Source organism: Coenobita brevimanus, chromosome 110 (genome assembly GCF_032717465.1).
Source record: "Coenobita brevimanus isolate Jiangsu-jjx chromosome 110, ASM3271746v2, whole genome shotgun sequence".
NCBI classification, from domain to species: Eukaryota; Metazoa; Arthropoda; class Malacostraca; order Decapoda; family Coenobitidae; genus Coenobita; species Coenobita brevimanus.
Window position 1 is genome coordinate 5346998 of NC_137063.1, and position 24539 is coordinate 5371536.

At 43.5% G+C, this 24539-nt stretch overlaps 1 protein-coding gene across 1 annotated transcript in view; it reads left to right on the plus strand.

Annotated features, from left to right (window-relative positions):
- The window catches only part of LOC145417418 (uncharacterized), a 287807-nt gene that overhangs the window by 234570 nt on the left and 28698 nt on the right, over positions 1-24539 (plus strand). Inside the window, exons 15-16 of the mRNA XM_080286100.1 lie at positions 14647-14741; positions 15093-15102. Coding sequence (XP_080142226.1) covers positions 14647-14741; positions 15093-15102 — 105 coding nt within the window. The remainder of the gene's footprint in view (positions 1-14646; positions 14742-15092; positions 15103-24539) is intronic.

Consider the following 24539-nt stretch of genomic DNA (forward strand, 5'->3'; position numbering starts at 1 on the left):
GGGTAACAGGTGAACTTGCCATGGTGAATGTCGCACACGTGAGTGACCGAGTCGGGCAAGGCAGGTCTTGAGTGGGTGGGGGGTAGACTCACGCTCATTTACTCGTAGCTCACTCGCTAGCAACTGCGGTGCTTTTTGTTTGAACTGGAGCTATCGTACGGATAATTTTATGAATTATTGTACCACTGAACCATTCAGTCACGGCCCGAATATTCCGAAAGCTGGATGATCCGAGCCTGGATATTTGAGCTTTCACTGTAATTGGGAAGATGGAGTGCCATCTCTGACGCTCCCCAGCCCCTCTTTCACCTCTGTACCATCTCAAGGGCTGATGGAGGGTGACTCTGACAGTGACTAAACCACACCCAGGCCTGACACAGGTTTGGGAAGGCCAGTATGGCTACCTGTGTCAGGTATATTTTTGCAACAAGTTTAGAACCCCTACTTTTGGAGATACCATAAGCCTTATTGTAGGTTACCTACCCTATTTCCTGTACTACAGTATTTGGTACACTCCCATCCTCACCTTATTCTTCATGTGTTCATATTTTATTACTAGGTCAGTATTTTATGTATCACTGTTAACATGTACACAATAATGCATTTAAGTGGGGGTATTAATCATGGATTCAGACTGCTGTGTCCAGCACTGAGAGTTAGCATTGTTTACCAAGTTTGGGTTCTCATTTTCAGGAACTCCGCTTGAGCATTGGCTTTAAGGATTTAGCAGAAAGTACCTCAAAATACTGGAAAAGTTTCCCTTACATTGAACCTTGTTAATGGAACTCGATTTAGCAGAAAATTCTAGATAACGGAATAGGGGTTGCCTGAATTAATTCATTAAATCTAGCATCACCCATACCCTGTTATCTGGCACATCGATAACCGATGCTTTGCTAGACTGAACACAAGAAATAGGGGAACATTCCCACAATTCAAACCATTTGCACGTACATTGCCTTGCCAGTCCGACACCCAGCCTCTCCGGTTTGACACCCTGCGTCTCCCTAGGTTTGAAATGAGGCTCTTCCTCCTCCTCTCCTTCCTCCCTCCATCCCCTCCCCTCTATCCCTCCTCACCACACTCAGCACTGCCAGGCTTGTCTCCCTTGCAGTTCCCCTGCCCTTCCCCACCCCTGGTTGTCTCCCCCTTGGTCCCCTGCCCTCCCCCATGCCTGGTTGTCTCCCCCTTGATCCCCTGCCCTCCCCCACCCCTGGTTGTCTCCCCCTTGATCCCCTGCCCTCCCCCACCACTGGTTGTTTCCCCCTTGATCCCCTGCTGTACCCCACCCCTGGTTGTCTCCCCCTTGATCCCCTGCCCTCCCCCACCCCTGGTTCTCCCCCCCCCTTGATCCCCTGCCCTCCCCCACCCCTGGTTGTCTCCCCCTTGATCCCCTGCCCACCCCCACCCCTGGTTGTCTCCCCCTTGATCCCCTGCCCTCCCCCACCCCTGGTTGTCTCCCCCTTGATCCTCTGCCCTCCCCCACCCCTGGTTGTCTCCCCCTTGATCCTCTGCCCTCCCCCACCCCTGGTTGTCTCCCCCATGATCCCCTGCCCTCCCCCACCCCTGGTTGTCTCCCCTTTGATCCCCTCACCCTCTCCCATCCCCCCTTGTGTGTGTGTGTGTGTGTGTGTGTGTGTGTGAGAGAGAGAGCGAGAGTGAGTGAGTTAGTAGTGAGATTAGGGTGGGGGGGAATGGCAGAGCAGTTTGGCTATCTTGACTCCATCCCTGTCCCCCCACCCTCCCCCAACCCTGCTTGGTGCACTGCCAGGCATGTCTCCCTCCCTGTCCCCCTGCCCTCCTGTACCCTTGGTTGTCTCCCTCTCCATCTTACCACCCTACTTGTCTTCCATGTGTGTGTGTGTGTGTGTGTGTGTGTGTGGTGAGTGAGTGAGAGTGGTGATGATTGAGTCCAACTTTGGGGGAGAAGGGGTAGTAGAGCAGTTTGGCTATCTTGTCTCCTTCCCTGTCCCCTGACTTGTCTCCCTTCCCCACCCCCACTTGTCTCCCTTCCCCACCCCCACTTGTCTCCCTTCCCCACCCCCAATTGTCTCCCTTCCCCACCCCCACTTGTCTCCCTCTCCCACCCCTGCTTGTCTCCCTCCCCTACCCCTGCTTGTCTCCCTTCCCTACCCCTGCTTGTCTCCCTTTCCATTCCCCTGTCCTCCCCCACCTCCACTTGGTGCACTGCCAGCTGCCTGCCTGGCTGTTTAGTTGCCCCCTGAAGCCTCTCAACACCACATATCCCACCATCCAACCCTCCTGCATGTGTTGTTTGATGTGCCATTTTTTTTAGCAATAGTATTGTTTATGAGGATGATAACATTATGATGTTTCTGTGTCAAGCCTCTGTTGATTGAGTAAGGTATGATAGAGTTTGGGTTTTGGTCTGGAATGCATCTCTGGCATTTCTTCAGAGTCTTATGGGGAAAATTGCTTCGATATCCGACATACTCACTGACTGAACACTCCCACTGATACACAGTACTGCCGGATATTGGGGTATGGGTGTATTGTAGTATACTCTCAACCCTCTGATCTTGAGGGTTAAGTCCAGCTAAGTTTGTCTTTTTCATTCAGAATAATCTAGCAGCCCTGATTCCTGCCTTGCCATTCAAGTGCGCGTCACCTTGGTAAAGTGATAGCCATGTCCCAAACTCTTTTTTTTTTTTTTTTTTTTTTTTTTTTTTTGTGTGTGTGTGTGTGTGTGTGTGTGTGTGATATAACAATGGCTAATATATCCCAACTCCATCTTCCCACCATTGCCCAGTGTAATGTGGCAGCACCTGCAAGGGAAATGAAGAAGAAGAAGAACTTAACTTATGCTCAGAAATTTGAAATTGTGCCATTGATAGAGAGGATGAGACTAAGCGAAGTGTTGGAAAGAAATTTGGGATAAATGAGTCAACAGTGCGAGGTATTTACCAAAAGCGTGACCATATCAAAGCCCATGTGAATCTAGCCCCATCAGAAGCAGGTGCCCAAGCTGTGCGAAGCCGTAATTAGTTGCTTCTCAGGACAGAACAATTACTACCGGTAGGGGGATATCTGGAGAGGCAGGCAAAGCGAAACTTGGCAGTTGATACTTGTGAAATTGTGGACACCGCCAAGGACATTTATGCTGCTGTGACTCGAAAGATGGGTGTGCAACAACCTCCAGTCATTCTTGTAACCAAAGGGTGGGTATATTGGTAGATTAGTTCATGTCCCATCATAATATGAAAAATGTTAAGATATCTGACGAGGCGGCAAGTGGGGACAAGTCTGCTGCACGGAAATACCCTGAATCCTTAAAAAAAACTGTTATCGAGGAGGGCCAGCATACTCCTGATCAAATTTTTAATATGGACAAAACCAATTTTTATTGGAAAACAATGCCTCGGCAAACATTCACCACTATCAAGTCGGCCAAAGTTCATGGAAGGAAGACCATAAAGGAGCGTTTCTTCCTGCTGTTCACTATGAATGCATCAGGAACATGCTGCCTGAAACCCACAGTTGTGCATCAGGCTAAAAGACCCAGGGCCTACGATCAATGCAACATAATGAAATTAAATGTGCACTGGTTGACATCAAAGAAGGGGTATATGTTGGCCAAACTTTCCCAGGACTGGCTCAAGGAGGCATTTATACCTGAGGATGAGGATTTTTGCAAGTCCAAAAACATAAGGTTTAACATTTTCCTGCTCCTCGACGATGCCTCTTTCAACCAGGAGGTCGTATAATTTGTGAAGGCATCCTATTCCACACAGCAATTTAGGAAGATTCAGCAGGCAGCTGAAGACACCGCCCCTTTACAGCAATTGCTAGACAGTGAGGATGAGGGCATGGTTCAAGGGGATACTGAGGCAGAACAAAAGTGATTCGATATTGGAAAAACTACAGTGTGAAACAGGCTATTGACTATAGCAGATTGCTGGAACAGTGTTACCCCTGCCAGCATCAGTCATACCTGGCGTAACATTTTGGAGGGTCACCGCTAGGTGGCTGTGCCTGGCATCGGTGGAAGGGAGACGCCAAATCCTGGAGCTGATTTTGCAGAGACTACTGGTATGGACATCCAAGAAATGATACAGTCTTCTGCAGTTACTGCCAATGAAATAGTTGAAGAAGATGATGTGGCACAAGAAGAGGACAGCCCTGGAGAGGATGAGGAAGGTGTAAGTATGCAGCATGAGAGATTATCCATGGCTGACATCAAGAAGATGATAGATTTGAGGTTCCAGCTATCCCACCTCCTTGAACAAGATGTAACAGTCAACAGCAAAGCAAGGTGCTCCCTTATTATTGAGGCACTAGTAAATGATGAGGAGCAGTATCACCACATCAACTCCCCCTGCCAATGCCAGATCACTGAATTCTTGCGGCATCCCAGTGAGGTACAGCCAGCCCTGCAACCAGGGGCTGAACCAAGACCAGGACCCTCCCACCATCCATCTGTCTTTGACAAGCCTTCTGACTTTGAGGGCATCTCTGGTGCTACAGCTGATGAAATCCTGGACAAGTTAGAGGCAGGTAGGGGTGGTCAGTAAGACTCCACCCAAGCCTCGGAACCTACCCAACCACCTAAGCCCCTAATTGTCCCCCAAAAGGTAAATAAAGTGGTAAAAAAAAGTATGTTGTTTTATTTACATATTGTGATTCTTGTTTTAACCCCATCTGTACCGGAAATGTGTTTTGACCTACCCCCGTACATTGCTTGTAAACACCCATGAGACACCGGAACTGCAACCGTGGTATGCTAGTACATCCTCTAATGAATGGCAGTTTATGGGCCTTATGGTAGCCCAGTAAGGCTATTTCTGAGGACCTCGTGATAGCAGCAGCTCTGTGTTTTGACAACAAAGACAGTGACGAATTCTGACATCATAAGATACGTCATGCCTGAGTTGCGGTGGCACCAATGGCTTGCTTACTCATCTGTGACGTAACCTCTTTTAGACCAATCATTATTTTATTTATAATTTCTGCTATAGATATCGTACTATATTTTCCACTGACATACGGCAAAATTTATACCCCTTGGCCTGCCTGAGAGAGAGTCAGTTACCACGCACTTGACCACGAGAGAGGGTGTACAGGATATTTGTCTCTCATGGTGTCTCTGGCAGTTTTCGATAGTGACAAGTTTATTCATTATGAGGATACTTATTTAGATGTATCATATGATGATGCAGCAGTGTCTGATGTGTCAGTAGATGACTATGATCCTGAAAATGATAGCGAGGTTGATGTGAATGAGGAGGAGGGGGAAATTAGTAGCGAGCTTAGTGATGCCACACTCTTGGCAACAAGTGGGTCAAGGTCACCATCACCGTCACATGTGTCCACACACTTCATGCTCAGCTTACAAAGTATATAAATAAGCCATCCATCTGTGCAGGACATTTTTTTTAAGCCAGTTTGTACTCGTACACTAGTTACCTGGGTAACAGTACTATAGCATATGTAAACTTGTATAATAATTTATGTTATAAGTTATCCCTCCAATATCCGACGTAATAGAGCCATAGGCTGGTCCGGATAGTGGTCCTGTCCAGATATTGGGCCCCAGCTTATGGACTTGTACTTATGGAACCTAACTCAGAGAAACACCTATACAACTCCCTCTGGACATGCATAGCACCTATTTAAGATCCAAATCACACCAATAAGGCACATAAAAGACTGAAATAAATGCAAAAGAAGCATAAAATGAGGTTTTTGAGGTAGGTTCATACAATATTCAACATTCTGGGTACTTACAAGTCCCTGGCTCCTGGACTGGTAGTTATGGACCCTAACCTAGCCTAACTCAGAAAAACACCTCCCTACTGCACATGCATAGCACCTAAGACACAGCATATTCACACCAATAAGGGACATAAAAGAGTGAAATGAGGTGTTTGAGGTAAGTATAGTATGGAAAATACAGCGAGAGTACAGTATGAAACATTCTGCCTACTTACAGCAAGTCCATGGCCATCTAGATGAATAACTGCCTCCTCTCGGACTCTGACAGTAAGAAGGATTTCCTGAAGCACTTGCAGTACACTTCATGAAGTCTTGCACTGAACTTCGTCATTCGCACTCAGAAGTCAGTTCTCTTCACAGTGCGCACTCTTGTCTAACTTATGCTCCATTGTAACTTACTAAGTGTTGCACTCTGCACTTTAACTTTTTCCACTTTTATAACCATTTTCTAAAGCAAAAACACACGTCTATTTACGTTAAATTTAGTTCAAAAATTGTCTTTTCACTCACAACTGTAAATCCTTAACACAATGCACTGTTTTTTTCACTGCACAACACTGTAAATTCCCGTGTGGTCTAGTGGGGAAGTTCTTGGCATCTATTCACTGTCAGAGTCCGAGAGTATCACTGGCAGGTGACCTAGGGGTGCGTCGCTGGGTCGTGGTGATGGCATACCCACTACAGACGACTCTGAAGACAGATGCAAACTCACATCGAGCAGTGACTCCACCGTGGCTGATGTGCTGGGCTGTGGCTCAGAGCATGAGGGCCTGTCTTGGGGAGGCAACGGAGTGGAGCCAGGGCTGGGCACAGCGGGGGTCACGGGCCTGAAAAAACTGTCAATCGTTGATTGACACAAGGAACAACGATTCTGACGATTGATGATGCGCTGCCTGAAAGCATGCACTTCCTCCACAAGTCCCAAGGGCCCCATCTCCCTGTCTCAGTCCTTGTGTTCCAGGTAGTCCAGAACGAACTCTAGGTGTTCCCGGAGTGCGCTCAGCTTGGGGATGGCTGGAGTTGTGTCATGCTGAGAGGAGTCCGCATCATCGTCACCGTCCTCGTCGGAATCTTCAAGCTGGGTACTGACACCTGCAACTGAAGATGCGATCTTGATATCAGACAGGGTCTGATACCCAGGATCGCCCTCGTCGTCATCCAACCACTCACGCACATCGTCCACATCAACATCGTCGCCATGCGTATGTAGACGTGCATGGAAGTCATCCACGTCAAAACCTAGGAAATTGTACTCCACATCCGTTCCGAGAAGCAGACGAGACCAACCATTTTCTAGAGTCTTGACAGGGACTTCCTTCATGCACTGGCCCAGTTGTGGATTGCAGACTTGATGTTGTAGCGGCGAAGGTTTTCCAAAGTCCGCTGGCCTCGTGTGTCCCGTCCCTCCCTGCACTTGTCCTTGTCCTCGAGAACAACGATCACCTTGTCCAGGAACTTCCGTCGGTATAGGCGCTTTGTTGCCACGATCACTCCTTGGTCCATTGGTTGGATGAGAGCAGTCGTAGTAGGTGGCAGAAACATGCACCTAATCTGGCCATTCTCAGCCACCAAGTCCTTGTCGCACGGGTGGGCAGGTGCATTGTCGAGGAGGAGGAGGACCTTTACCTGTTCGTGCGGGATTCCCAGTGTCTCCGTCTGGTAATGTATGACCTCCTTGACGAAGTGGCGGTGGAACCAGTCTTTGAAGATCTGGGCTGTAAACCATGCCTTCAAAGAATGGTACCAGACGACAGGAAGGACATCCATCACCCCACGAAGACACCGAGACTGCTTTGCACTGCCAACAATAACGGGCTTAAGCCGGTGCATGCCGTTAGCATTGGCACAACACAAAGTAGATATCCGTTCCTTGGAGAGCTTGCGGCCAGGTACACGCTTCTCCGTCTCCTCGGCTAGAGTGTTCGTTGGCAAAGAGCGATAGAATAAACCAGTTTCGTCAGCATTGTAGACTTGACCGAGAGTGAGGCCCTCCATGTCGATCGAGCCCTTCACCTTGTGCCGAATCTCGTCAACACCATCCTCGTTAGCGTCCAAAGCTTCGCCATGAGCTTTACGGTTGGTAAGGCCATGCCGTAACTTGAACGCGAAGAGCCAACCCTCGAATGCCTTGAAGTCTAGGGCGTTGTGAAGCCTGGCGAACTTCTCAGCAGCAGCCTTCAGCTCCGTACCACTTACCATCACACCAGCAGCACATTGCTGTCAATACCAAATCAACGTGGAGCAGTCGTCTTCAGCAAACTTGGAAGTAAACATCACCTTCCTCTCCACATTGCGTTTGCTTCTCGACGAGAAGTCAGCCGTGTACTGCATGAGTTTGTCTTGGGATCTCTTAATATTAAACAAAGTAGATCGGGCCAGGTTGAACTCGCAGAGGATGCGGGAAGAAGACCACCCCGCATCTACTTTCACCAATATCTCCCTCTTCTTCTCCAGAGTCAACACCACTCTCTTCCTCTTCTCAGGCGGCGAGGCCATCATCACACACACGAAGGAGAGGCACGAGAGCAGCAGGTAAGGCACCACCACAAAAGCGAGCACTTGAGCGGCCATGACAACGAGTGTGCACTTGCGACGAGAGACAGGCGGAAAGTGGGGAGGATGCAGGGGCGCTCTAGCAGACGTCGGAGGAATGACGCACCACAACAAAGCTGTCCCGCGCCCTGCACGCCAAGTTCAAATTACAGGCAGGAATCCCCCCCCCCCCCCCCAGGACGATTATGTCCGGTTAGTGGGGGGGGGGGGGATGTTCGGATATTAGAGGGATTACTTATATATATATATTTTTATTACCAAGATCATGCTGGGTTTATGTGATTATCAGTATACAAACAAATCACAAAGAGTGAATAGTTTGGACATGGCACTACGGGAGGGGGAGCTGTCATGTCGGTATGGGGGGGTAAACGTAGTGTTTGCACTAGGGGAGGGGTCAGTAAAGAAGGGGCTAATGTTTCTTTATATGGTAGAAAAATTTGGTAAAAAAGTGGCAAAAATAGGTTAATAATGTGGTCAACTTGGGGGTCCTGGCACCAGTTAGAATTATTACCACAAGAGCTTCAGTTCAGCTATCGCAGTTTCGGCTAACACGCGCCGATAGCGGTATCAGTTAGGTGTGATAGCCGATGGTTGAGTGTATTCACAGTACTCCGTATTATTTTAAACCAAATTTTTTTTTACCAAATCCATGGGGGCCGACTAATTCAGGGGTAATATATTCAAGGGGTTGAAGTACAGCACATCATTAACAAAACATTGAAGCTAAGTGTGTTGTTTGATTTCTAGTTAATTTTCAGTATAGACATTTTGACCAAATTACTAATGGCCAGAGGTCCCATAAAGCATACAGCATTTAGAACGTGGATTTCATAACGGAGGTAATCTGCAGTATGTTCAGTAACACACGTGACCAATCAGAACAAGTTGGCATAAAATCAACATGAGGGTAGTGTAAATAAAACATTATTGTTTTAGTGATAAAAAGCCATATTTCAATCAGCCTATTCTACCTTGTTTCATTTGCCATAAGAAACAAGAAAATACCATATTGCTTTACCATTGTCATCAGTTAGTAAAGGATAAGATTATACTGTATTTCTATATAAATTCTGAGGAGAATGAGTGTTTGGGTGGGAACATGATAGTCTCAGCTGCAGTGTTGCCATTTGGTGTTCTCATTTTATCTTGCTTTTGTATCTTCATTATAGGTACCACAAGGGTGTGAGAGGTACTGTAACTCCATCCTGTGGATTGTTTGTGATAAGTGTGTGTGTAAGAAATGTAGTGGTATTGGAGGTAGACTGCGAGATAATGTTGGTTTTGTGTGTGTGGTGTGTCAAGAAGAGCGTATAGAGAATGTCAGGCATGAAAGAATTGATCTTGTTACGAGTCATAAATGTGTCGAGTTTTGCTGTTTGGGGGACATTTTATGTGCTGAATGTGCAGTGTGTCGGAGAGCATGTAGAGAATGTCAGGTGTGAATGGATTGATCTTGTTGGTGAGCAGTGAATGTGTAGAGGAGTTTTGTTATTTGGGAGACATGTCATGTGCCGGAGGTTGGGCTGCAGCTAGCTCTGTGGCTGGGGTAAAAAGTGGCTGGAAGAAGTTTGGTGAGTTGTTGCCCCTCATGACATTGGCAGGGTTCTCCTTGTGTGCAGTTCTAATGAATGTAGGCATGAATCCTGGCTGGGCAAGGAACAGGTTGATGCTTTTGATTCTGTTTAAGCATACTTTACTGATCTACCATAAGACCCAGGGATGTGATGTCATAAAACACCTGACTAATATCTATCATCATCATCATCTAATCCTGTGGTGCCCCATGAGGAGTGTAGGAGCCCAGGGCTAGGTAAATTGGTCCTGACATTTAAGATGAGAGTGACCAGCATCACTTATCCCTGAGTAGCATTACATTAGCAATAAACCCCAATCACCCCTTGGATATAAACCTGCACAGCTTCAGTCCGATTGGAATGCCTTGATTGCTCACCAGGTGCCATAATTTGGTTGTATAGTTACTTTCATTTAGTTAATTTCCTCTCTCCACTGTCTGGTTCCTGCGAGTCACTGGCATTGGCTCCAGGGTAAAATATTTTACTGCCTAAGAAATCTTGATGAACTCTGGTGACGAAGCAATGGTCCTCAGTCCCGTGCAGCCCTTAAGTGGGCAGGGGGTGCTAAGAATCCCACGGTGTAAAAATAAGTTTATACATCCAAAAAGAACCTTAAGAATAGGAAACTGGAATGTTCGAACTCTCAATCAGGCTGGTAAAATTGAAGAACTTATTTCAGTGTTCAAGGAATACAAGATGGATATTTGTGCTCTTACAGAAACGAGGTTGCTTGGAGTTGATAAAATGAATTTGGAAGATGGTATTACTATGTTGGTTTCTGGTAGGAGTGATGGAAATCATTACCAAGGAGTAGGCTTACTGCTGAGTAGAGATGCTTGTAAGGCAGTATGTGAGTTTGAACCAATTAATGAGCGCTTGCTTTATGCTCACCTAAAATCTGACCATGGTAATATCAGTATGGTTGTAGGGTACGCTCCGACAAATGAGGCTGCTGATGAAATGAAGGATGACTTTTATGAGAAGCTGCAGGATGTAGTGAACAGAGTGGCAAGACATGATGTGTTAGTTTGCATTGGTGATTTTAATGCGATTGTTGGCAGTAGTACGAATGGCTTTGAAGATTGTATGGGTAAGGAGGGTGTTGGTATAAGAAACGAAAATGGGGTGCGACTTGCAAGTTTTTGTTTGGCAAATGACCTTATAATTGGTGGAACTATCTTTGAGCATAGAAAAATACATAAGACTACTTGGATTTCACCATGTGGTAAATATTGTAACCAGATTGACCACATTGCAATTAGCAGAAGTAGCAGAAGGCATAGGAGTTATTTGCAGGATGTTTGCGTAAGGAGGGGGGCAGATATAGGTAGTGATCATCAACTTGTTGTGTCAAAGATTAAAATAAAACTTAAGAGAAATGTTAATGGTAATTGTACAGGAGGTAATAATTATGATTTTGATGAGCTGAGAAGTGATGAGAGCACGAGGGAAAAGTTTCGGTGCGAATGTAGAAACAGGTTTCTAGTCCTGCAGACTTTGATGGAATCTGAAGGCAATGATATTAATCAAATGTGGAGAGAGGTAAAAGAGGTTTTGCATGAGAGTGCTAAGGTTACTATTAAGAAAAAGGGAAAAGCGAGAAGGAAAAAGTGGATGTCAGATGAAACATGGAATGTAATTCAGAAAAGGAAAGAGGCTAAGTTAAGAAGTGAAGAACAACATGTTGATGGCCAGGTAGTTGAAGTACTTAGAGCAAAGTACTGGAGTTTACATTCTGAAGTAAAAAGACTCGTTAGACGTGATAAGAGGAGATTATATGATGAAAAGGCAACAGAGACAGATAAATTAAGTAAAAATGACGGTCAGAGCACAAGAGCAGCGTATCAGGCCATAAAGGAGTTAACTGGGACTGAAAAGAGAAGGAAGGAAATACCTGTACGAGATAGAAATGGTAATTTGATGACTAAAGATTTGGATATAAAAGGAAGGTGGAAAGAGCACTTTGAATCTGTTCTAAATAGACCAATCCCAGCTGAAGAGGGCATTTTGCCAGCCGAGAGAGATTTGCAGATAGAAACAGGGGATATAACTTTGGAAGAGGTAGCAAAATCTGTAAAAAAGTGTAAAAGAATTTTAAGGCTCCAGGTGAGGATGGAATATTCCCTGAAATGCTTAAGGTGGAAAATGACGAGTTGATGAATGCGCTTTTGAAACTTTTTAATGTGGTTCGGGATAATGGTGGAATTCCAGAAGAGTGGAAAAATGGAGTGATTATAAAAATACCAAAAAAGGGAGATTTAAGTGTGTGTGGCAATTGGAGGGGGATAACTTTGACACCTGTAGTTGCAAAAGTCTTTTCCAAAATCTTGTTGAACAGAATAGAGCCAGTAATTGATAAAATTTTAAGAGAAGAACAAGCGGGATTTAGAAAGGGTCGAGGTTGTAATGATCAGATTTTTATTGTAAGGCATCTAATGCAACAAGCTAATGAGATGAAAATGCCACTTAACATGTGTTTTGTGGATTTTGAAAAGGTGTTTGATAGTGTTTCACGTGGAGCTATGTTGAAAATTATGAGATTCTATGGTATACCAGAAAAGTTTGTAAATATTATTAGAAGCCTGCATGAAGGTACTTTTTGTAAGGTAATGGTGGGTGGTTCTTTGAGTGATCCATTTCAAGTTAGGTCAGGAGTGATTCAAGGAGGAGTTCTTTCGCCATTGTTGTTTGTTTTGGTTATGGATTATGTTATGAAAAAGGTTGTAAGGAGAACAGGTGCAGGAATTAACTGGAAAGAAAATAAGAAGCTGATGGATTTGGACTATGCTGATGATATTGTACTGATTTGCGGAAGTATTTACGAGATGCAGAGAGTGCTCGATTGTCTGGTGGAGGAAGGAGAAAAAGTGGGATTAGTAATAAATTGTGGAAAGACTGAAATTATTAATATGAACGTGGAGAACCAAATCGATTGTGTAATTGGGAATAATGTGGTGAAGAATGTAGAAAACTTTAAATATCTGGGAATGATTGTATCATCTAATGGATCATTAAACAATGAAATTGAGGAGAGGATTAGACAGGCTTGGCGAGCTGTTGGAATGTTGAAATCTGTTTGGAATAATAATATGCTTTCGGTACATACTAAAGTGAAAATTTACAAGTCCATGGTTAGACCAATTTTAATTTACGGGCGTGAGTCATGGTACAGTACAATTGCAACAGATCAGAAAGTATTAGGATTTGAGAATAAAATACTGAGAAGGATTCTTGGGGTAAAGTGGCAAGACAGAGTTACAAATGAAAGAGTAAGAGATATTACGAGAGTGGAACCAGTTAATGAATATGTGAGACTGTCTCGCTGGAAGTGGCTGGGGCACATATACAGAAAAGAAGGTTGTTTAATACAGGATGTGCCAGAGTGGATTGCTAGAGGAAGAAGAGGTAGAGGTAGGCCGAGGGAAACCTGGTTGAGGACAATGAAAAAAGAAGCAGGAGAGGAGTGTTGGTGGGACCTGAAGGAGATGGCAAGAGACAAATATTGGTGGAGAGAGTTCATTGAGGCCCTATGCATCCCGTGGGGTGCCACAGGAAATGATTGATAGTTACCACCCAGCATAGTAAATGGTTTCTTGGTGTGCAGGAAACCATTTGGCTTGTTACTTAGTGTAGAGTCACCCATAGGCAAAAGAGGAAAGAGTGAAGGAAAGAAAGACAGAAGAGAGAGTGTAAAGTCACCCATAGGCAAAAGGAAGAGGAAAGAATGAAGGAAGTAAAGACAGAAGAGGAAGTAAGAGAGGAAAAGGCAGTCACCCGAGGGCAACACTACATTAATATCTATACATACAGTAAATCCGGTGTGAGACAGCTCTAGCATGAATACAGGATGGATAGTGGGTGCTAGTACCAAAGTGGTGACACATGGAGGTGTAGGGTACATAGGGGAACTTCTGGGCCCCAGGGAACAGGCTAAGAAACCTATGCCCAGAGTTGGACATGCACATGCCCACACAAACACACCCCAAAAAAAAGGCCCCAGAATCCTGGCTCCACCTGGTAGGTTCACTTATCCACACACAGCTTCATAAATATCAGTCAGACAGAGCTGTCTGATGAGTGTCAAGTTAAATGAGGGAGAGAGAATATCAAATTCATGCTATACACTCCTCTGTAGCTGCAATATTCATCCAGCCAGCGAGATCTCATGTCATGTCGCTAACCCTGTTAGCTTCCATTCCTCTCTTCCGCTTACACACTTAACCATATCTGTCCATCTTCTTTATCTTCCATGCCTCCCTCCACTTTCATACTGACTCACATATACCGTTTTCACCACCGTATTGTATTGATGAGGGGCACTTTCATGTGGTGGCACTGACTTAGCTGGACAGCTCTGCTGACTGGTTATGCAAACACCCCTCAGCCTCCTCTGTACCCCCTGAAAGGGAATAGTGGACTGCAGGAAGGGGGCAGCTTCAGCCTGCAGTCTGATGGGTTCACATTCAGATGAACCTGGGGTTGCAGCAGCGACTAATTGTACCTTCACCATGTAACCATACCATCAAAGGATGCATGTCTTCATCATTGTTGTCCATGGACTTCCTAAATCCACGTCTTCACAAATTGCATTATTTCTTATCGTAGCCACTCTTCACACTTATTTCTCAAGATTTCCATCTCCACAGCTCCCGCCATTGACTTTTCATTTTTGTGCATCACCAAAGTCTCACACTCATATATTAGTGCAGGTTCTGAAACACTAATACAAGACTCCTGCAGCCACCAGACTTCTTATTATTAATGTTATTTATCATCACAGCAGTGAGGGAGGGCGACCCTGGGCCAAGCATGAGCCATCACCTGGAGCATCACCAAGCTCCAGTATTCTGAAGAAGGCATTTAACAGTGAGCAGAATGGTAAGTGCACATCTAGAGCATTAATGTTTGATCTCTCGATCATCTCTCGTTTTTCAAGGTTCTGAATTTTCCAACGTTGATAATGTAAAGCAACACAAAATACTGTACACAAGTTTTTAGATGTACAGGTAAGTCTCATTGAATGATAAATAACTACAACTGTAAAGCATTTTTGACACCCTGTTTGGTTTATGAACCCAGTAAAATAATAAATTTGAGGGGGGGGGGGACAAGCCTCCAACTTCTATCATGACCCCCACAATGCCCCATGGCACATACTCAGTGCTCATTCACGATTTTGTTTAATATTGCCCCTGCACCATAGTAAGCCTACTTCTCTTTTATTTGCAGTGTTTGCTGTGTATGTAGTATAATTCTGTTATGGATTGTGTAACAGTCTTGAACCTGGTTGTAAATGGTGCTGAAAGCATGCCTCATCACTGACCTCATGCCTTCAGAGCTTGTAATAATAATCCATTATTTATGGTGCATATGGACTGTGGATGATCCAGTTTAGTGATAACTGAAGAATACTGAGCTATAAAGTTGTTAAGTTTGTGAGATATAAGCTGTACAGTGAACAGTAATGCAGTGGCGTTGCCAAAAGCCAGTGGGCATGGTAAGCATTGGTGGTTGTTTGTACTCAAATATTTTCAAAGTCTGCCCTAAGTGCAATACATACACTACTCTGTGAACTGGACATCACCCTAATGACCTTTAAAGTGATGTTAATTGTGAGATATGAACAACAGAATGTGTATTTAAAGTAAATCATTTCCTAATGATCAGTTTAATGTAACACCACAGTTATGGACATACCAATTGGTTGTTCAATATATATATATATACAAATCCTGCTGGGGCAGGGAACAGTTTAAGGATTTGAATTTCATAAAAATCAGACTTTACTGATCTACCAGAAGACCCGCCAACATGTTGTAAAAATACCCCCGCTAATACCAATACACCAGTCCTATATGAGACAGCCCTGGCATGTATTCAATATGGATGGTGGGTGTTAGCGCCGAAGCGGTGACATGTAGACGTGTGTGATACATAGGAGGACTACTGGGCCTTGAGAGCAGCTGTGAAGCCTATGCTCAGAGTCGGACACATAAAATATATATATATATATATATATATATATATACAGCTACTGCAAATTGACTTAGGACCTCCTCTCACAAAGTACAGTGCGCGAGAGATTGGGCGGTCCACGACCTCGTGTACTGGGAATACATAATTTTATGGGAATAATTACATATGGGTGGCACCCCCTCATACCTGGACATTTTTTGGCCCTTAGCGACTTAATAAAGGTCATATTTTTCAGACATTGTACTAAAGCTATAGCTACAATAACAGAAATATGGGTAGTCACCTTAACAACAGTAGACAACAGGCCTGATGACCTTAAATAACGGGGGTTCCGAGGCGCGGCAACACTTACAGCGCCGCACTCCCCACCGCACCAACACTTCCCTCCACAGACTCTTTTTGAGCACCTTCCCCAGGAGCATCAAAGTCACTCACTTCGGCCATAAACCCTTCAAAGTCCAATGCTGACACTTCTGACATTGCATCCTCTTCATCCTCAACAGTAGAATGCCCGGGAATTTCTGCGCATCAACATGATGACACGTGACGCGCTGTGTGAGGGGTGGTCACACACTAATAGAAAATGGCATTTTTGAGCCACTCCTTGCCTCTGCCTCGCGTTCTGTGCGGTAAACTCATGCATTCAAGGGTTTTTGGTTATGATTTTTGGTCACTCGCGCACAATGCGAATCGCGCACTGTGATGACGCGCACTGTGCGAATCTACTGTATTAAAAAACACAGAAATCATAGTATATCACAGTGTTTGTTCATGAAATGCCATTCATTAACCCCTTCGTGCACAATGATGCAATGTGAGTCACAATCCTTGCAATCTGAAGTGTAACCGATGATGCAACATGATGCAGCTTCCCTATAAATGGTCATAGAAATGTTTCTTGTGGATGGATTTGCGTCAAATTTGGTCGAGTCAAAGCTGAGGGTAGCCACATTTAGGGGAAATATATGGCAACACCCGGGAGCTTATCAGAGAGGCAAGCGGCCTATATTTAGCTCAGTATTCTCCCGACAGTCAGGCTCGAAGGGTGTGTGAGTGCGCGGCCAGCCATTTAAACCCCGCATTTCCCACTACCGCACTGTCCATACCATACGTGTATTATAGTGATATTGTGTTATATATAGTGCAGTGTGCTTGTGAAGAAGATGTATAAGTGTTTCTTATATATTTTCAGAGAAAGCCAGATTTGAAAATTCCTAACCGATTTTTACTGTTCCCCTCCTGTTTTACACTAAACCAACAATGTCTATCAAGGGCTTATCAGACAAAGAGTACATGACAACTGACACCACCGCCATCACTTGTATGACAAGTGACACCACTGCCATCACTCCCATGACAACTGAAACCTCAGCCATCACTCCTATGACAACTGACACCACTGCCATCATTCCTTTGACAACTGACACCACTGCCACCACTCCTGTGACAACTGACACCACTGCCATCACTCCTATAACAACTAACATCATTGCCATCATACCTATGACAACTGACACCACTGCCATCACTACACACACATGCCAAAGTAAAAGATAAAATACAATCCATTACGGATGATGGAATCACCTATGCACAAGAGAAGGATATTTGTGAAGCACTAAACAAGAATTTCCAATCAATTTTTACAGAGGAAAAAAATTTTGAGAGGGATTATGTGGAACATGCATGCCCACACATACTACCAGATATACAAACATCAGAAAAAGAAATACAAGAGGAACTACGTATATTAGACAAAGGAAAAGCAAATGGTCCTTATGAAATTTCATATTGGGTGTTATGTGAATGTGCAAAGGAGTTAAGTAAACCTTTATTTTTAATTTTCAAGAAATCCTTGAGTCAAGGTAAACTACCTGATATTTAGAAGAAAGCAAACATTGTTCCCTTATTCAAGAAAGGGAATAGACAAAATCCACGTAACTACCGACCAGTATCACTAACCAGTGTTGTAAGCAAGGTATTACAAAAGCTTATAAGAAAAGCTTGGGTAAATCACCTAGAAGAACACAGTTTGATAACAGAAAGACAGTTTGGTTTCAGAAAAGGAAAATCATGTGTTACTAATCTGTTGAGCTACTATGACAGAGTAACAGACACATTACAGAAAAGAGACAGATGTGGGGAGGCGGTGGCTCAATCGGTAGAGAGGTGGCCTGCAATCCTAACGGACCCAGGTTCGAATCCCGGCTGGGGCAGGGAACAGTTTAAGGATTTGAATTTCATTAAATCAGGCTTTACTGATCTACCAGAAGACCCGCCGACATGTCGTAAAAATACCCCTGCTAATACCAATACACCAGTCCTGTATGAGACAGCCCTAGCATGTACAGTAAACCCTCATTATACAATGCCTCATTGTATGATATTTCGCTTATACAATGTCAAAATTTTAGTACCCTATGCCCACTATACAATGGGAACGATTTGCAACAACGATGGATCAACCGCAGCTCAGTGAACAGCGAATGTGCAAACGCAACAAAAACATCCTCACACTGTCGGCATTAGACCACACACACTTGTCCACCGGTCCAGCCTCTTTAGCTAGCCCTGCCCAGCCAGGCAGTTCTGACATTGATGAGTGAGGGCTGTGAGTCCCTGTGACTGTGAGGCCGAGTAGGGACAATTCGCTGTCAGGACGATTCCTCATCATTTATTTACGTATCAGTTTATTTAGAAAGTACACTAGTTTTTTAATTATGTAAGTTATAAAAGTGATGGTGGTTTATTGTTTATATAGTAAATGTAAAATATGGCATCAAATCATGGGCATTAAATGAAAAATAATAATATATTGAAACGTGAATCAGCTGATTTATGATCAATCCTTCATCTTAGCATAAGGCTACATACGAGACATTGGCATTTATATAAATGCCTAATTACCTTAAGTGAACGATCGACATACTTTGGAATTATACAAATAATCTTCATGTTACGTCTATATAAATGTTTCGGGATATTTCGCCATCAAGTCAATTCGCCATCACAACAATAACAAGACAATTCGCCGTCGGGACTTTTCGTCGTCAGGATGATTCCCCATCGTTTATTTTCATATCAGTTTATTTAGGAAGTACACTAGTTTTTTAGTACTGTACTTGTACCTCTTCAAAGTCGTTTTAAGATATACCCAGGATGTTGTAGTACCAATGGAAATTAATGAAAACAGCTGTGGGTGATGCTAGAACATAATTCAAAGTCAACTACAGCAAGGTAGAAACAAGTTAAATATTGTCTAAAAGTGCAACTTACAAATGATATCCAAAGCCAATGCTATTGAATGAAAATAGACTTTGATAGATCCCCCTGCGAATTAGTTATTAAAGTATCAGTTAATCAGTAATAAGTATGTTTATAGAATGACGGGGAATTGTCCTGACGGGGAACGTCCATATTATGATGACAAATTGTCATCTTCATGGCGAATTGTCTAGGAACCACATAAACAACCGTTGCTTGCTTCAGTAAAGATAAGATCTACTGTATACTGTAGTTTTCATGCTTTTTTTCTCTTTATTCACTATTAATGTGTTACTTTAATTGTTTAAACATAAGGATATTTCATGTATGTGAGTGCTAAGGTGTGTGTATGTGAGAGTTTAGGCACGTCTGGGAACGTATCCCCATTAACTCCATGTTATAATGGGATTGCTTTATGATGGGGTTTTCAGGAACGGAACCCCATCGTATAATGAGGGTTTACTGTATTCAATATGGACGGTGGGTGTTAGCGCCGAAGTGGTGACATGTAGAAGGTGTATGGTATGTAGGAGGACTGCTGGGCCTTGATAGCAGGCTGTGAAGCCTATGCCCAAAGTCGGACACATTAAAAAAAAAATAAAAAAGATTTCAAGAAAGCATTTGATAATGGCTACGTGGAACGTAAGAGGAGCGAATGATGAGGTGAAAGATAGAGAGAGATTGTCCAGGTGCTTGAGGGTGCAAAAGTGGATGTATGTGGAATGACTGAAACAAAATGGAGAGGAGAAAGTGTGAGAGAATGGGAGTATGGATGGGGTATATGTGCAGGAGTAGGTGAGAATGAGAGGGCAAAGGAAGGAGTATGTATAGTTGTGAGTAAAAGATGGAAGAAGAGCATAAGACAGTATGGTTCAGTTGGGTCAAGGATTGTGTGGGTAAAGTTGAAAGTTGGAATACAAATGTGGGCGATTGTGTGTGTGTATGCGCCAACACAAGGTCATGCAAGCAGAGTGAGGGAAGAGTTCTGGACAAATGTGGAAGTGTGCATGGAAAAGTTTGGAAGGAATGAGAGAGTGTTTTTGATTGGTGATATGAATGGTAAAGTAGGGAATTTGAAGGTGGATGGAATAGTTGGTGAGTGGGCTGTGCCTGCTGCGATAAATGAGAATGACAGTGCGTTAGTGGACATTTGTGCTGGGAGGGGGTTCGTGATAGCCAATACCCTCTTCAGGCATAAAATGATCCACAGGTATACATGGCGAGTGGTGAGAAGGGTGGGTGGTGAACTGAATGAAAGGAAGGCAATGATTGATTATGTGTGTGTGGATGCAAGGATGCGAAGATGTGCAATGGATGCAAGAGCTTATAGAGGTTGGGGGAGTGGACTTTCTAACCACTACTTGGTGGTGGCCAGAATTAGGATACAAATAAGATGGAGAAATAGAAGAAGGGAAAGACAAGAGGAAGGAGTAGTTGCAAGGAGAGTGGAAAGGTTACAAGAGGATGAGAAAAAGGCAGAGTATAAGAGAGAAGTGGAGGAACGATTGGGCAAATGTGAATTGGAGCAGATGGGGGATGTGGAAGGTGTGTGCAGGATATTTACAGAAGAAATATGTGCAGCATGTGATGTGGTGTGTGGGAGGAAGAGAAGACGGAGGGGGGTGCAAGGAACAGCGTGGTGGACTGAAGAGGTGAGACAGGCTGTGGCACAAAAGAAGAAAGCTTACAATGAATGGATGAGAAATAGGGGCTTGGAAGAAGTTGAGAGGCGGAAGAGTTATATGTAGAAAGAAAGAGAGAGGTGAAAAGATTAGTAAGAGAGAGTAAGAAGAGAGTGGATGAGGAATTTGGAAGGAATTTGAGTGTAAAGTGGAGGGACTGTAAGAAGATGTTTTGGAGAGAGGTGAAGAGAGTAAGACAGGGTGGAAGTGAGTTTAGCAGGGGAGTGAAAGATAAAAATGGTAGATTACTAGTGGAGAAGGGAGAAAAAGTGAGCAGATGGAGAAAACACTCTAAGGAATTGCTGAACATACAGGATGGAAGTAATGCGAGTATAAGTGGCTGGGGAATGGCTGGGAGAAGGAGGGAGGTGAGAAGACAGGAAGAAATCAGTAGGATAGAAGTTGTGGAAGCAATAAAGAAAGTTAAATTGGGGAAAGCCCCAGGAATTGATGGAGTGTGATGTGAAATGCTGAAGCATGGGGGAGAGATAGTAGTAGAATGGATGTGGAAGATGTGCAGATTGGCCTGGGAGGAAGGTAGAGTCCCAGAGGATTGGAAGTCAGGTATAATTATTCCCTTGTACAAAGGAAAAGGGGAAAAAGAAGTGTGTGGTAACCATAGGGGCATTTGTCTTCTTAGTATAATAGGAAAAGTGTATGGTAGGATACTTATTGACAGAGTTAGAGAAAGAACAGAGGAATTAGTTGGAGAAGAACAGGGAGGCTTTAGGAAGGGAAGAGGTTGTGTAGATCAGATATTCATTCTTAGATCTTTAGTGGAAAAGTTTCTAGAGAAGAGAAAGAAGTTGTATGCGGCTTTCATGGATTTGGAGAAAGCATATGACAGGGTGGATAGACAAGGATTGTGGAAAGTATTAAGAATATATGGAGTAGATGTAAAGTTGTTGAATGCTGTGAAGAGTATGTATGATGGTGCTAAGGCTGCAGTGCGTGTGGATGGTGAACTAAGTGAATTTTTCTCTTTGGAAGTTGGGTTGAAACAGGGATGTGTCATGTCTCCATGGTTGTTCAATCTGTTCATGGATGGGGTAATAAAAGAGGTACAAGGTAGGATAGTGGATGTTGGAGTGGCCCTGGTGAGAGAGGATAGTGTTTGGAACTCCCTGTACTGTTGTTTGCAGATGATACTGTGTTGTTGAGTGAAGACGAAGGGGAGCTGCAAGGCTTGGTGGATGAGTTTGGGAGAGTGTGCAAGAAACAGAATCTAAAGGTGAATGTAGGGTAGAGTAAAGTGATGGTCTTTGAGAGAGGTGAAGTCAGTGAATGTACAGCGAGGTTGGATGGTGAGGAATTGGAAAATGTGAGTACGTTTAAGTACTTCGGTAGTGTGATGAGTAAGGATGGAGGTTTGGGGGGTGAAGTGCTTGAAAGGGTACAGCAGGGAAGAAAGGTTGCTGGTTCTTTGAAAGCAGTGATAAGAAACAAGGAAGTGAGCATGGAAGTGAATAAGTTACTACATGACAGTATTATGATACCAACACTAACGTATGGAAGTGAAGCTTGGACATTGTTGGAAGGACACAAGTCAAGAGTGAGAGCAGTGGAAATGAGTTATTTAAGAGAAGCCTGTGGAGTCACATGGAGAGACAGGCTGACGAATGAGGATATAACGGAGCGTTGTGGTGTGGATGTGGATGTGATAGGAAGTGTTATGAGGAACACACTGAGGTGGTTTGGCCATGTGGAGAGGATGGAGGGTGAAAGACTGACGAAGTGTATGTGAGTGAGGTGGAGGGGGGAAGAGGGAGGGGGAGGCCGAGGATGAGTTGGAGGGATGGGGTGGAGAGGTATATGAGAGAGGGGGGTGTGAGTTGGAAGCAGGGCAGTGAAATGGCGGGGGACAGGGCGACTTGGAGGCGATTTGTTTGTGGCCACCCCAAACGGGATTGAGGCGTCTGGCAATAGATAGATAGATAGATTTGACACAGTGCCACACCAAAGACATTTATGGAAACTGTACCATCAAGGAGGAATTCGAGGCAAACTGTATTGTTGGATGCAAGATTTTCTCATGAAAAGAAAAATGAGAACAGTAGTAAGGGGAAATTACTCATCATGGAAAGAAGTGACTAGTGGAGTACCACAGGGCTCAGTGGTGGCACCAATCATGTTTTTAGTGTATATAAATGATATAGACAGTAACACAGGAAATGATAGCTATCTAATTATGTTTGCAGATAATGCAAAAATACAAAGGAGAATTACTAACACAGACTCTTGTAAAGAGCTACAAGAAGATTTAAATAAACTTCATGAATGGAGTAATACATGGCAAATGGAATTCAGTGTGGACAAGTGTCATATAATCAAGTTTGGTAAAAGTGGGAAAAGACCTGATTGGGATTATACATTAGGAAATAAAACCCTACACGCATCAGAAAGAGAGGAGGACCTAGGTGTGATTGTCAGTAACAGACTATCTCCGGCTGACCACATCAGTGAGAAGGTACGTAACATGTATACACTGCTTGCCAATATGAGAATAGCGTTTACATACATAATTGAAGACATGCTAAGAAAGATAATAACATCATTCATCAGACCAACCCTGGAGTATGCATCAGTAGTCTGGAGTCCTCATCTCAAAAAACACATAGACAAGATTGAGAAAGTTCAAAGGGCCGCTACAAGATAGGTAACAAGCTTAAGGGATCTAAGCTACAAAGAAAGACTAAATAAGCTGAATCTACCAACACTACAGGAGAGAAGGAAAAGAGATGACATGATAATGCTACATAAATGCATATCAGGGAAGGAGAAAATAGACATAAATGATTACTTAACGTATGGGGAAGCGTCAGCAAGAGGACACTGCAAAAAAAATTCATAAAAAGAGAGGTGATAAAGACGTAAGGAAATTTAGTTTCTCAAATAGAGCAATTGATCAATGGAATGCACTACCAAATGAAATAGTGTGTGCCAAAACAATTCACAAATTTAAGGATATGTACGATAAATATGGTTTAAGACACGGGACAGTATGAGCTTGACTCATTCCTGTAAGGATACAATTAGGTAAGAACACACACACACACATACAGAGGCGGTGATCTTACTTGCCCTCTTCTCTGCAGCACCATCTCTTCTCAAGAAACACTACAACACTGCTAGAGGACGTGAGTAACCAGCTTATTTGTCTAGTTTTTATACTGTTGTAAGGTAAAAATGTGTGTTTACTATATATTTCTTACAGGGAAAATTTGGTGGATTTCATTGCTATTCTCTCAGTTAATATACTCGTAAAGTATAGGTCGCATAAAAAATCTGAAGAAAGCTTGATCAAGCTGATAATTTCTTAATGCATCCTTGTGTAAAGCAAAGTTACCTATGTGTGAAAATAATTGGGGAAAAGTTACGAAAGACGAACATACTCAGCTTACGGGCCAGAGTATAGGTGCTGTCACCACACACAACCTATCATAACTTTTCAAAATTCATTTTCTCCATAACAGTAAGGGTTATAACACTGTGAATTATATTATGGGCTTCCTTAACCTTTAGGCTACAAAACTGGATAGAATTTACATATATGTTTGTTACAGTGTCACTAACAACATACGAAATAATAAACAAATATTTTTTTATCTCAACTTGTATCAACTTATTTCACATATTTGTTCTATATTAACATGTCCTTTAATATGCGTCTGAAAAAATTTTCAATGGTACAAATCTTGGTGACGTGTCTGCCATCTTATCACAAGATAGATAGATCGTCTATACTTTTCAAATA